The following is a 14,115-nucleotide window of genomic DNA, read 5'->3' as shown; positions in this document are numbered from 1 at the left end:
GCAGGGGCCCTGGGCTGGTGTCCTGGCCTCTCCCCGTTGAGGCAGCCTCCTGGGTCCCTGGTCCAGGAGTCATGGGGACGTCCTGCAGTGCTGCCATAGGCACTCCCTGCTTGTGGCTTCAGAGTGTCCTTCCTGTGTTCCTGGGATCTGGGCCCCCTGGGAGACATCTAGTCGCTCCTGTGTTCTCTGGTTTGTCTCTTTGGGATCCACTCATCCTCCCCAACTCAATTAAGCCCAACCCTCCCCTTGTTTAGTCCCTTCTTTAAATTCAGAGACATTCTATTTATAGAATTTATATTGGGATAAGCTTTCACTCCTCTCTGATCATCTTATTGGGTGATTAATTACTGTTTATAACCTCCTCTTACTCCACCATCCTTAAAACCTGAGTGGCTTATCACCTATAGGATTTCAGTGGACTTTGTTTTTTTTTTTTTTTTTCTCTTCACTGTCCCAGGGAAAGGGACAAGCAATACCGAGTTAGGAGCCACCGAGATTCAGTGTGGCCCAAGGGACAGAAGTTCCCCACTGAAGTACATGGGTTCATGGGTGGTCCAGATGTATAATTATGAAGTGATGTCCATGATCACTTGCCTGCAGACGCTAATGATTTTTTTTTCCCTCTGTTCAGTGATCCAAGACAACTATTTTCCCCAGGAAAGTGATAGAGAAGAGACACCAAAAATGCCCAGCTGTGAACAAGGTAATTATGACGGGATACAACCTTTGTTTTGGGGTTACTAAAGGAAAAGGAGACAAAGGAACTGAGCTCTGGAAGGGAGCCTGTGATGCTGGAGCTGGAAAACCAGAGGATCATGGGCCAGGTAGATGAGTGTTACTTTGTATCAATTCTAAAATGACCTGACTGCGTGTAGAATCCAAGACGTTAGCGAAAAGTGGGAAAGAAAGGTTTTCTTCCCAATAACTTGGAAAGTAGAATAAAAATCTAAGTGTAATTACGAGCTTCCATAGGAGACCTTCAGTGTAAAGGTGTGAAGGGCTGAGGACCATGGGCCCAAGGTCAGCATCAAAGAGGAGACCCTTGATGATGGCAGAAGAAGGGACCAATTTAAATATGGGGGATGTTGTTCAGAAGCAGGAATATTCAAGGGGAAAGGCAGTCATATAGAGACAGAGATGAGGAAGTGGTAGAGACGTGGAGGAGAGGATGTGGGTATTTGAGAGAGAGCAAGAAGGAAGGCAAATGAAAGACAGAGGAGAAAGGAGTAAAGGACGCAATGAAAGCAGCCACATTATTAACAGCTCCCTTGAATGAACATTTATTCTGGCAGTTGTGGGTTTAGTGCTCGGGCTGCCATTGGAGGTTAGTATTACTTATGTGCCCATTTTCCAGATAAGAAAACTGAACTCTAGAGAGGTCATGTAGGTAGTTGGCCTAGCATCACATGGACCCAACATTCTGAATCCAGAGCCTGCATTCTTTTTTTTTTAATTAAAAAAAAATTTTTTTAGTGAAGGTAAAATTCACATAACATAAAGTTAACCATTTTAAGTGTACAATTCAGTCATATTTAGTACAATGTCGTGCAACCATCCCCTCTATCTAGTTCCAAAACATTTTGATCACCTCAAAACGAAACCTTATACCCATTAAGCTGTCACTTCCTGTTCCCCTCTTCCCAGTGTCAGGATACACCGATATAACTATTTTTAGTGCATCTTTTCATTTCTGTGGGTTGAGTGGGGAAAAACCACAGAGACAGGGAGAATGGGATTGGACCCTGATGTATAGGGACATGTGAGGGACATGTAGAGGAAGAGAGTTGGGGAGAGAAAATAGAGATTCAAGGACAGAGCTGAGCTGGAGAGCATCACTGGAGGGAAGGGAGAGACAGAAACATGTAGCCACAGGAGAGGCCAGGGAGACAGAAGCCAATGGAGACCAAGATGCAGAAATATCTTCGTAGTGTAGTAACAGAAGCAGCAATACCTGGAGATTGGATCCTGGTGGAAAATTGAGAAGCAGAGAGAAAGAGAACGAGGTCTAACAAGATGGCAAGAGGCAGAGCAGGGCTTGGTTGGATTTCAGTAGGGTCCTTGGAGCAGGGATGTTCCTTCACAAGGAAATTTCCCACCTCAGAACTCAGTAGGACCACACCTTAGTCTATTTCATGGCCACTGGCTCTGGTCTCTCCTTTCTTTTTCTCTCTTCAGTGCCTGGTGAATCCAAAGCTCTTGGAATAAAAAAGGAGAGAAAGTCAGAAGAATTTCACAGCCTATTGCTGAATGGTAGACAAGATAACTATGACTGAATCCGATATTTTAAATCACCAGTTATCTGATGAGGTTACTATGTGGAGGGAGAAGAGGGCACACACAAGATCCCAGCTTCTGGCTACTTTCTAAAGAATGAGGGAGGCAAGAAGGGTGAGGCATGTGAGAGTCTCTGGTACAGACTTTAAAGAGACATCCACTTGCATGAACCTGACAGTAAGTGTGTCTTTAAATTTGGTGCCTTAGGCCTCTTGTTTGCCTCACTCTAGCTCTGCCCGGGAAGCAAGAGGAAAAGGAGGGCTGAAGTCATTGGAGGAGGATGCCCTGAGTAGAGAACGTAAGAAGAATGAACATAGAGAAATGAGTATAGATTAGGCCATCAAATAATAAGTTATAAGGAAAACCAGGCCTGGTTTTCCCTAAATGGATGAGATCCAGACTTTTCCAGGTTGGTGGAGGATTGACAGGGAGATAATTTTTATCCTACTTGCCAAAAGTTGTCACAGAAATATGCAAATAATGTGTGTGACTGTCAGATTGGCAAGTGAGAGAGATCACTGTAGAAGAGCTTTAGAAGGGAAGAGGTCGGGGAAGGGGCTCTGGAGGTATGGTCAAAGCAACAAGAAGAGACCTTTAGTGATGGAGGGACACAGCCTTTGAGACAAGGGCAGTACATAGGAAGATGGGAATTGAAAGAGAAGAGTCAGGCAGAGGGTCAAGGTAAGCCCTAGAGAAACAGAGACAGAAGGGGAGGAAGTGAGAGACATAGCAGAGAGGAGATAAATAAACTGGCAACTCAAACAAGGGACACTGATAAAAATTATATGGAGAAAGAAACATAGGAGGCAAAGTAAACACCAAGAAAAGAGAAACTGGGGGAGAGGTTCAATGAAACCATGAAGACAGAAGTGCTAAGTGAGAATGAATGAAAATTGGTAGAGGTCAGCGTGACAGAGAGAGGAGGCACATTGAGATATTTAGGATTTGAAAAGAGAGTCACTGGAAAGAAGGTTCTGATATAAGGAGTTGTCCCCATCTTCAGGGTAAAGTGAACTCATTTTTCAAAGTGACATGTGTAACCTGTTCAGATTAAAATAAGCCTCTGTTCAGACTGTCTCCCCCATCTATGGCTCCATCAACACTGTAGCTGACTGATCCCCAATACTTATGACCAGACCAGATCTGTCTTCTCAGCATATTCATCTAAGAGCCTAAAAGACATCTCATTTGGATGTGTTTCAGGAACCTCAAATTTAGTGCTTCCAAAACTGAGTTCATCATTGTCTTCCGTGAAACTAGATCCTCCTCTTTCTACCTTGCCAGATTTCCCTCTTTAGTAATAGTGTCATTACTGTCTAGTTTTCTCAAGTTAGAAACTCTGGAGTTCTCGTGAGTCTTCCTCTCCCTCAACCCCATCCCCCATCAGTCACCTGGCCCTGCTGACTTGACCTTGGCAGTATTTCCAGGCTGACCATTATCCTGTCGCTAATGCCATGATGCTAATCAGATTTCTGACAACTCTCCCTTGAACTTCAGCTGATGGATGTGGCAAAAGTGCAGACATACCACTCTGCTTTCCTATCTAAACCCAATGACATTCACAACACTTGGAATTGTGGATTGACTCAATCTCCTTCGTGAGGCTTCCAAGGCCACGGGCCACAAAAACACTCCTATTTCTCCAGCCTCTATTCTCTCATTCCAAGTCTAGTCATGATGACTTCTTTTACTTGCTTGGATTGCCTTTGCCTATTTGGGTCTATTTTCTTGACCTTTTCCTTTTTCTCCCCCTCCCTAATCTGGCCACCTCCTGTTTACGTGATTCTTCCTCCAGAAAGCCACTCCTGTTTCTTGGATGGGACTAATTCCTCCAGCTATATGTTCCCCAGAACACTTCATACTGGCTATAAGACAACACTCAGGCTTCATCATGATAATGTGCTTGGTATGTACTCTCTTGGTAGACGGTGTGATTTCAAGGCAGGGACTATATCTGTCTTGCTCTTTCTGTGTCCTCTGAACCAAGCACAGTGCCTGGCACATAATAAGAGCTCAATTAATATTTGTCAAGGGATGAAGGGGCTCATATTTCTGAACCCTAAATGTTAGACACATGTTTTGGCAAACATTGCATTACTGATGTACTTATATGGACAGTTTTCAAAAATATTCTGAGAATTATATTTATGTATGTATGTAATAAGTTACCTTTGTGGCAAAGAACATAAGAATAAACACAAAATTCAGCCAAGATCATTATTAGTTAGTGAATGAGAATAGCAGGTAAAGGGAAAAGAGAAAAACAAAGAGGTAGACTTCAAGGTAAAAAGAAAAACACTTGAGAAATGAAGACAGAAAGATGCAAAGCGATAAACATAGAGCGAGGCGGTAGGCAAGAGGGTGAGATTCAGCACCAAGAGTGATCCTCTGAAGTGAAGTGGGGAGAGGGGGAAAAATGAAGATTCTTCATGAATCATTATTTTTCTAGGGGCAGAGCTATCCAGATGCAAAAATCTAGTACAATCTTACGTTGTGGGTCTGATGGATATGCAGAAGACAGTTTCACCTTGTCACCCGAAAATTAACTGGCAAGCAAGGAGAGCTTGTGACCAAACACCTGAAATAATCTGTAAGGCTGGCTGAGGAATCTATGATGTGGTGACATTATGTGTGTCACCGTGGAGGTGACAGGAAGTGGCCAGCGAGCATGGGATGCGTGCAGGAGAGGGAGACCCTGGTCCTCAGTGTGGGAAGCAGAGGAAAGTTGGGGGAAATGCAAAAGTACCATGAGACCTAGGAGGGGAGAAATACTTAAGTGATATGCAGAGCAAGATAGCAAGAGAGGGTAGGGAGACAGAAGACACATCAAGTCAGAGGAGGCAGAAACAGAGAGAGAGAGACAAACATGCAGAGATTGAGAGAAGAACAAAGAGATATGAGCTACAAGAAAGAGAAGCAGAGTCAGAGAAATGGGGAGAGATGGCTGGAAGGGGAAGAAGAAGAGTGTGAGCAGTGAGAAGACGGAGAGCACAAAGCTGCCCCCTGTGGCAGCTGTGGCCATCTGTGGCCATCTGTCCTCACTCAGCGTCCAGTGATGTTACTGAACTCAGGTCCAGCTGCTCGCTGCTCAAAAGCCAGTACTTGAGAGGAAAGTGTTGGTAGGAAAGGAAAGTTTGCTTTATCCTGGAGGCCAGCAACTGGGGGAGAAGGCGGACTCATGTCCAAAAGTTACAGTGAGAGTCCGTCCCAGTGTCTCCTTGTTATGGGGCTTCCCACTGGCTCCTTGACCCCACACTGAGACTCCTAAGGGGTTTTGTTCCTTTGTGCAGTGATCAACAGTGAATCCAATGATGAGGATGAGCCCCCCAAAGCCTTGAGCTCAGCACCAAGTCATGGGCCAGGTGAGGAGGGTGAGGATGGCCGGCTTTGAGCTGCAGGACCTCAGGCATCTGAATTCAGAGCTCCTGTTTCCTGATGCATTTACTTTGAGTGCAATTCACAGCCAATGGTCCAGCTAATCCTGGGAACCCATTCTCGGCGTTTACCCCATGTGGCACTTTGGGAAATGTGGTAGGCAGGGCCCTATTCATTGAATATGTGTGTTCATGCGTTGATGTTAGAGTAGAAACAAGCTAGCATATTTGTTATTTTCCTTTCCTTTCACATGATCATGCCTATTGTGGTAGTATAATAAAAAACGTGTATTTGGCCCTCTCTCTAGTTCCTGGAACAGAGCTCCCCAAACCCTTAAATTTTCCTGAGTGATGGAGTGTCTTTTAAAAACCAACCTTGTGATTAGAAGATTAGAACTTTTAGCTCCACTCCTTGACCTCTGGGGAATAAACAAAGGAGGGAGATTGAGTTCATTCACCAACGGTCGATTATTTAATCAATCATGGCTACATAAAGAAATCTCAATAAGAACCCCTAAACAGGGTTCGGGGAGCCTCTGAGGTAGTGAATATATGGATGCACTGGGAGGCTGGTGTGCTGGAGAGGGCATGGAAGGTCTACCCCTCCCCCCACACCTCACTCTGTACATCTGTTCCATTTGGATGTTTCTGAGTTGTATTCTTTATAATAAAACTGTAATCATAAGTAGAGCATGTTCCTGAGTTCTGTGAGTCATTCTAGCAAATTATTGAACTTAAGGGGGCTTGTTGGAACTCCCAAATGTGTAGTTTACCAGGTAGAAACATGGGTTAGCCTGGGGACCCATTTGTGGTTGACATCTGAAGTGGGGGGCGGTATTGTGGGGCTGAGCTGGAGAGCTGATTGGTGAATTGATTGGTGTTGGAATGCTGGATTTAGTGTTGGAAAAGACACCACAGAGGTGGTGTCAGAAAAAAAAAAAAAAAAAACACCCCACATATCTATTCATACTGATGTCCTCAACTGATGATTGATTTCTGCCTCAACCAACCGTTATCATCAGTAGATCACAAAAAAGGTAAGTAATTTTTGACTGGTTTGCATATATATGTATATGAATAACTTAGAAAGACCTAGAAACCCAAATAATAGACTTTTTGACAGATATTCTTCAGCATACCATTGGCTTGTCTACAAAGTTTTTCACAAATAATTTTGGAAATAATACCTTGTATCTTTAATGTATCACTAAGGAGTAGGCAGAATAACTGTCATTATCCTTGTTTTATTGATGAGGAAACTTAAGCACATAACTATTTAAGAATCTTTCACAAAGTCATTTGGAGAATTAAAGGCAGAGCCAGAATGTGTATACTAGGTGTCAGATCTCAATTCAGCAAACATCTGTTTCCTTTCGAAGGAAGAAAGGGAAATAATAATCAAACACATCTGCATGGGTTATTTGTTACAGGGTTTATAACTTTTATTAAGCAGTTACAGTTTCTCTTCTATGGATTTTATGAACAAAATTAATTTGGAAATAATACACATTAGGTATCATAGCAAATAAGATAACTCAATGTCAAAATGTACATTTTTTTCTACACAATATTCATTTGAATTTGTTGCTTTATATTTCATAAGCAAAAATGTAAATTTGTATTTTAGAGAGTTCCCATCATCTGTTTTGGACAAAAGTATAATGGCTTAAACACTAGAATCTATTTGGTACTCACGGAAACAATCAAAACTGATTCTGGGTTGGCAAGGGAGGTTGAGTGGGCAAGTAGGGAGGAAAGGGAGAGGGCTCTGATCCACACTCTCATTCAGGGATCCATCTTCCAATGTTGCCCTGGGCAAGAAACAGGCAGAGAATTGTGAAGGGATTAGTGAGAACAACTATAAGAAGCAGAAAAGCAATGTGTGAGAAAAGAGAGAGCAAGACGTAGCAAAACTGCCCATCTTGGGTGAATTGTCTCAGCTTCTCGTGATTGTGAGTAAAGCAACATCAACCTAGGGGGCTGGTTGGATTTGAAGAGCAGATGGCAGCGCAGGGAGTTCCATGATTTTCCCTGGTCTTCCATAGCTTTCTCATTAGGGAATTTCCTTCTGTGTTGGCTTCTTGGCCACACACTGAGACTTCCAAGGGGTCTGATTGCTTTGTACAGAGAGTAGCAATGACTGGAAAGGAGGGCTGCAGAGAAAACCAGGAGCCTCTAGGTCACCACCTAGAATTAGCAGCAGGAAGATCAAGAGCTGACTTAACAGCCTTAAGGAACAGAGAAATATACAGTTGGTAAAAAGGAATGTCCAACTAAGATTGCTAAATTAGGTACATAACTGGTTAACTTTCTACAGAGGAATAAAAGAGCCATCTATTGGGTTAATTTCTCTACCAGTCTATGAAGACTTAGCAGAGTTTCAATTTCTACAGTTTACTGCTAACTCTATCAGGCTATTAACTGTTTGAGCCTTTATAAGTTGCAAATTATTGATCAAATATATTATAATATTCTCCAAGAGTGGCAGATTAAGGGCAATCAGGCTATTAAGAAAAATTACCCACACTTGGCAATGAGGCAAAAAGATGACTGCACATCCTGATTTGTTATTTACTATTAACTAGGGCCTGACTTTGTGAAGTTACATGTTAACTTCGTGTCCAGTAGAGATGCAAATCTTTGGTAGAAAAGATAACTCCAAAGATTATGGTTTTATTGCTTTGCAGACATCAACCAATTTGGGCTCTAATTTAGGGGAATTGTTTCAGTCGGCATGCCTTTCCTGGCTAACTTTATAAACCTCTGTTCCTTGAATCGCGTTGATGGGTCACACACAGTGCAATTAATAAGGAAATTCATGCATTTATTCTGGGAACATTAGTGACAACTATTTGCAAACAAATGCAGCAAAAGAGAACCGGGGAGCTTGTAATTTGCCCCCCAAAATTGGGTCTAGCAAGGCAGGCAAGTCTTGGGTTTGAGGATTCCAGGAGTCTGAATTCAGAGCTACTTTTTCCTGAGGTTTTTTTACCCTGAGCACCAAATTCATGAAAACTAATCAGTGATACTAAAATCCCATTCTCTGCGTTTCCTTTACTACATGTGCAAAGAGACAAGAAATCTTTATACATTCATATTTAACAGTAGGAGCACTATTGACTGAAGAGATGTGCTCATATTTTGATTTTATAGAAACAGGCTCATAAATGAGATCTCTTGGATTACCTATTGTCATGCCTATGCATTCAACACTGAAGCCTTGAATTTATACAGTAATTTTCACCCAATATATTCCACTTCTTTATCTTTTATGGAGCACAGAAGGCTAAGTATTCCTTTCTTGGGTCATAATATTGTTATTATTTGGTCAAAAATCTGGAAAATCTCAGCAGTCCTGTTATCTAATTACTTTCAAAAAGACAGGGTTCAAATCAACCACTGGCAGATTCAAGTTTTAGATTTTGATGGATGTCTTCCAGCAAGTTGACCTTCTCCAGTCAGTTTAAGTTTACCAGGGACAAACAAGTCTGTATAGTCCAACAGTAAGATTTATTGGCTCATTGCAACATGGAGAGGAAACACACCTCAGAAGACCCATGGGAATGCTTTGCCAAACCAAGATATAGATAGAGTTTTTATAGGTTTTGGGAGGAGGTGGAGTTTAAATAAAATTTATAGGAAGCAGTGATTTGGTAGGTTCAAAGCAAGCCAGAGCTGTGTGTAAAGAGGTCAAGATCAGGTCTGGATTGTGAAATTGATGCAGGGTCCTGTTACTAGGAAACAACAAAGTTCAGAAAATGTGGAATGCTGCATTCAGAAATCCCATATTGGAAGCTCCACACCAAGATTGGAAATCAAGATTCCATCTCTTTATCAAAATAACTTAGACCCTCTAAGCTTTATTCTTGTTGATATCATTTCAAACAGCAAGTTTCGGATAGTGTGAGAATTTTGACAGTGGAGTTTCTCAGTGAGTAGTAATAGTCATTCAAAGAAGGGCAGTTATGACACTTTACAGCAGTAGCAAGTTCTTAGGAGAAGTACTGTTTCCTATTAACTCTGCAGTTGCCTTTCTCTGTATCTGTTATTCCAGCCTCATGAATGGCAGGGCCGATTTTTGCTTTTTCAGACTGAGCTAATTTCTACTTTCTCAGTGTCATTGAGTAGGTAGTGATTTATCAGAGGACTTTGCCAGAAAAGTCTTATTTTAGCTGCACAACAGTCATGAGACGCCCTGTTTTACACATGAGGAAACCAAAGCACGTAAGTGTTTAAGGTTCTCTCCACTTCTCTGTTCATCATCCCAGATAGATAATGAAAGGAAGAGCTGGAATTACCATTCTTGGTTTCTAGAACTCAGTCCCATAGCTATTTTCTTTAGAAAGGGAGGGGGAGAGAGAAATGATAGCCAATACACCTCAATTCAGACTGTGAATTGTGTGAAACGTCAAGATTTACCACTTTTCAATGTACAAATTACTGTTTGTTCCTCTCATTGCTTTTAGATCCCATGGTATTGGAAACACCTCCACTTGGGACATACGTGTTAGGAAAAGAGATATGTGCAAATCCAGAATTCTTAGTATACAAATGAATCTTTAAAAAAAAATCTACAAAACATTAAATCCAGTTGTTTGCTAGATCATTCAGAAGTAATAACGCATATATGTGGAATCTAGAAAATTGGTACAGATGAACCTGTTTGTGGGGCAGAAAGAGAGACACAGATGTAGAGAACAAATGCATGGACACCAAGGGGGGAGGGGCGGGGGTGGGGTGAATTGGGAGATTGGGATTGACATCTATACACTAATATGTATAAAATAGATAACTAATGAGAACCTGCTGTCTAGCACAGGGAACTCCACTTCGCTGTCCTGTAGAAACTAACACAACATTGTAAAACAACTACACCTCAATTAAAGTAAATACATAAATAAATTGTAAAGAGTCCAGATTAATCTTTTTTTATTAGTGAAGGTAGGTTATCCATTATGTGGTGTAGAACCTGAACATTTGTAATTGCTAAAAAGATAAGTTGTTTCTTGCTTGTAGGAACAGTCTACAGTATTCCAGGTCATGAGTGGGTGAAGGGGTATTGGAAAGAGGAGAGGGTGGCTCTGCCCCCATGTAGTCATTCAGAGACCCAGGATACTGGAGGATATGCCATCTTCAACACTTGTCTTCCAAAATTATGCTGGGCGAGAGACAGTAAGAGCCAGAAGCGATGTGTAGAGACAAGTAGGAGGAGTAAGAAGCAGAATGACAGTGAGGTGTAGGAAAGTGAGACAAAGCAGAACTGTGGGTAAAATTTTCTGTCTCTGGCGGTAGTGCCGCAGCAACATTAATCTTCGTAGGCGAGATGCATCTGAGAGTCATACCAGGGTACCCTCAGGTGGGCATGGTGCTACTCCTGACTTGTTGGAGCTTCCCAGTTCATCCCTAGTTTTCTTGTTACGTGACTTTCTATTGCATTGGCTCCTTGGACATTCAATCAAGCCTTCTAAGGGATTTCATTTCTCTGTTCAGATGTCAGTAGAGATGACTTGCTGGAAGTGAGTCATAGAGAAGAGCCCCAGGAAGCCTCTAGCTTAGCACTGAAAAGTGGTCCAGGTAAGGAAGATGCCAAATGTCCATCAATAGAAGCTTGAAATTAGACACGTGCACACACACACACACACACACACACATACACACACACACACAAATACAATTTGTAATCATTTGAAGTGATGGATGTGTTAACTAACCTTATTGTGGTAATAATTTTGCAATACATACAGTAAATAAGAAAAATAATCTATGGTTATCGTCACGATGGTATTCTGAGTCTCTTTTTATCATTGTCAGCTTGAACCCTCTATTAAGTAGCCCATGAATGGGCTGATATTCCCCTTTTCCAACTGCACAGGTCCTCTGGCAAAAGGCTTGAGGTCCCTTTGGAGGGGGAGATTAGGGATTATTTGTTGTATATGCTTGTGGAATGCAGAGTCTTTCAATGAATGGGCTCTAAGTCTGTGAACCAGCTTAGATATAAAACCCAGGTAATCTCAATTTCCCTCTGTGGTAGTGGAAATAAGCTTTCTTCTTAGAACACTGTGGTTGTGTTTCTACAGATCCTCATGAATCGAGGTGTCCTAATTGCCACTCTGCCTTTGCTGCCCATTATTGTAATTACATCCACCTTGCCCCTGTTGGTCGTGTAACACTGTCATTTACCTTCTGGAATCCTATCGGTCCCGTTCATACTAGGAAGCTCCATCACATGGTACCATATCCTAGTGTCAACTCCAGTTTACAGAGGACAGGCAAAAGTGTGGTTCTCAAAAATGCCAGCACTCCCACACAATGCATTTCTTATTGCTTTAACAAAGGGAATGTCCTTTGGCTCATATAGGTAAGAATATTGTATAGCGTGTTTTCTGGTCTCACACAATATTCTCACTTTAATATTGCTACTTCCCTGAACCTCCTGACCCCTTTTTCAGTACTATGTCAGAGCATTTGGGACATCTCCATCTCATTTATTAAATGCCATTCTTTTCTCCTGACTTCAAGGAGCCAACATAGTCATAGAAAGGACCATCTCCAGGTTCCCTTGCCAGTACCTTATATCCTGATTCAGAAGAGAGGGCTTCCATGCCAATGAAGTTTCCATTATCTGATCTTATATTCTACCCTTCCTAGTCCTACATCCCCAAAACCCACGTCTATAGGCATTTCTCTGTTGTTTCCAATACATATTAGCCAGATGTTGCTAGGTTATGCTGTGGCAATAAACAACCCTCAAGTTCCAATACTGTAGCTTACGCAACAAAGTTTACTTCTTGCTTACTCAAAGCCCACAGCGTATCTGGGAGCCTTTCTGGGGTGGTCATGAATGCATGTACCAGGCTGTGTCAACCTTTAGGCTCTGGCATCTCCATAATCAGTGTAGAAGGAGAGAAGGTGCATGAAGAATTCTCAGGGCTCTTCTATTTATCAGCTTGCAAACGACACATGCTGCTTCTGATTCTAGCCCACTGGTCATATTAGTCTTTTGGCCCTGCGTAATGCAAGGAGCTGGAACATGTAGGAGGATATATGTGATATTTGGTTAACATTACTATCTCTGCCGCAAATAAAGATGATAGGCTGGAAAAGGGCCAGTTTTAGATAATGATAATGATTGAATAATGAAGCCACACTGCTAAATCGTCCTGATCCAATAAAGCTAACAAAAAGGAGTTAAAGAGAAAAGAAGGTCAAATTTTAAATAGTAAGTCTAAATGGAAAATATAACAATTATGAGGCAAAGGATTGAAAATAGAATATGCTACAAAAGAGAGCTTCAAAGATACTTTGTTTGGTCTGTGATGGAATTTATTCAGTTAGTTAGACAACTGTAGTCCTAGAAATTTTATTTTCTTGCAGGATCACTGAACTTTTTACCTGTTTAGGAGACCATTCCTCTTTCAGTGATAAGATCAGCGAAGGTAGGCAGAGCTTTGCACACATTTATTTACGAATTGTCCCTAAATAATTTCATCAACTGTAATAAGAAACTTTTTTGACTAGGAGCCCTGAGATCGAAACTGCATTTATTACCTTAACCTCTTCTATTACATAGGTCATCATGATGTTTCAGGCCCCCAGGATTAGCCGAGGGTCAGAGTTCAACAATCCTTTCAGGACATGGGAATTTTCCTTTTTTCCAGAGCATTGTTATACCTTGGAAAATAGATATAGATCTCTTTGGAAAGGATGAGGAACCATATCAATATTGGTTTTTATGGCCTCCATTTGTCTCAGTTTCTACCAACTAGCTAAGTAGATAACTAGAATTGCTCCCTTTTGCTTGAATTAACATTTTGAATAAAGAATCCCTACTATATGTAGCCACAATGATACATTCATGTGTCTCAGACATGATTTTAAATGCTTCCCATTCATAAATTAACCTTTAAAGTTATCTACTGCAACAAAATTTCGTTGTTGAATGGTGAAAAAGTGTATTGGACACTCAACTTTGGAACCAGCTGGAGACAATAATTCCTGAGGCTGAGATACTTCCCTGAAGGTTGTAGTGTGTGCTCTGAACTAAGTACCAATATATGGTGCTCTGTCCTATAATTGGAACATATAGGGTCTGAAGACCTGTCAAGCAGGGCTGACTTACTTGGCCTGTAAAGAAATAATGCCCCCTTTTAAGATTTAGACAATTTATAGCATAGACAGCAATAGAAAGAAGAGCGAAGGTCCCAGCTCTCCATGTCCTTTTTCCCATCAGGTAGCACCAACACCAAAGGGGATGTGAATGACATGATGAAACATGAATGATGCTACACGTTCATGTTACAGCTAAGCAATTTTACAACTTTTTGTGCCCTAAAAAGGAGGCAGACAGCCTCATACCTCATCAGAACTTGGAACACGAGGAGAGTGTGTCATGATAGCCTCTGGGAGATAAGGTGGTGAGTAGGAAATGGCCTCGTAGCAGCTGCTCAGAAGCTTCCCAGGCTCTCAG

General features: G+C 41.6%; 1 protein-coding gene and 1 long non-coding RNA gene across 5 annotated transcripts in view; one reads left to right on the top strand and one right to left on the bottom strand.

Moving 5' to 3' along the window:
• Positions 1-14,115, top strand: part of LOC131750537 (uncharacterized) — an 88,280-nt gene that overhangs the window by 21,827 nt on the left and 52,338 nt on the right. For 2 of the 3 annotated variants that reach the window (XR_010839246.1, XR_010839245.1), the window contains exon 3: positions 632-703. This is a non-coding gene — a long non-coding RNA (uncharacterized lncRNA). Of the gene's footprint in view, positions 1-631; positions 704-5,564; positions 6,334-14,115 lie in introns of those variants that run through there. The other variant, XR_010839244.1, reaches the window with a different exon arrangement.
• The window catches only part of SP100 (SP100 nuclear antigen), a 98,547-nt gene continuing 91,502 nt past the window's right edge, over positions 7,071-14,115 (bottom strand). The window contains exon 16 of one of the 2 annotated variants that reach the window (XM_067027156.1): positions 7,071-7,459. In XM_067027156.1, coding sequence (XP_066883257.1) covers positions 7,430-7,459 — 30 coding nt within the window. In that variant the 3' untranslated portion in view covers positions 7,071-7,429. The remainder of the gene's footprint in view (positions 7,460-14,115) is intronic. The other variant, XM_067027153.1, reaches the window with a different exon arrangement.

Source organism: Kogia breviceps, chromosome 2 (assembly GCF_026419965.1).
Source record: "Kogia breviceps isolate mKogBre1 chromosome 2, mKogBre1 haplotype 1, whole genome shotgun sequence".
Taxonomy (NCBI): Eukaryota; Metazoa; Chordata; class Mammalia; order Artiodactyla; family Physeteridae; genus Kogia; species Kogia breviceps.
The sequence above is the reverse complement of the archived record's forward strand: the minus strand, read 5'-3'. Positions and strand labels throughout refer to the sequence as shown.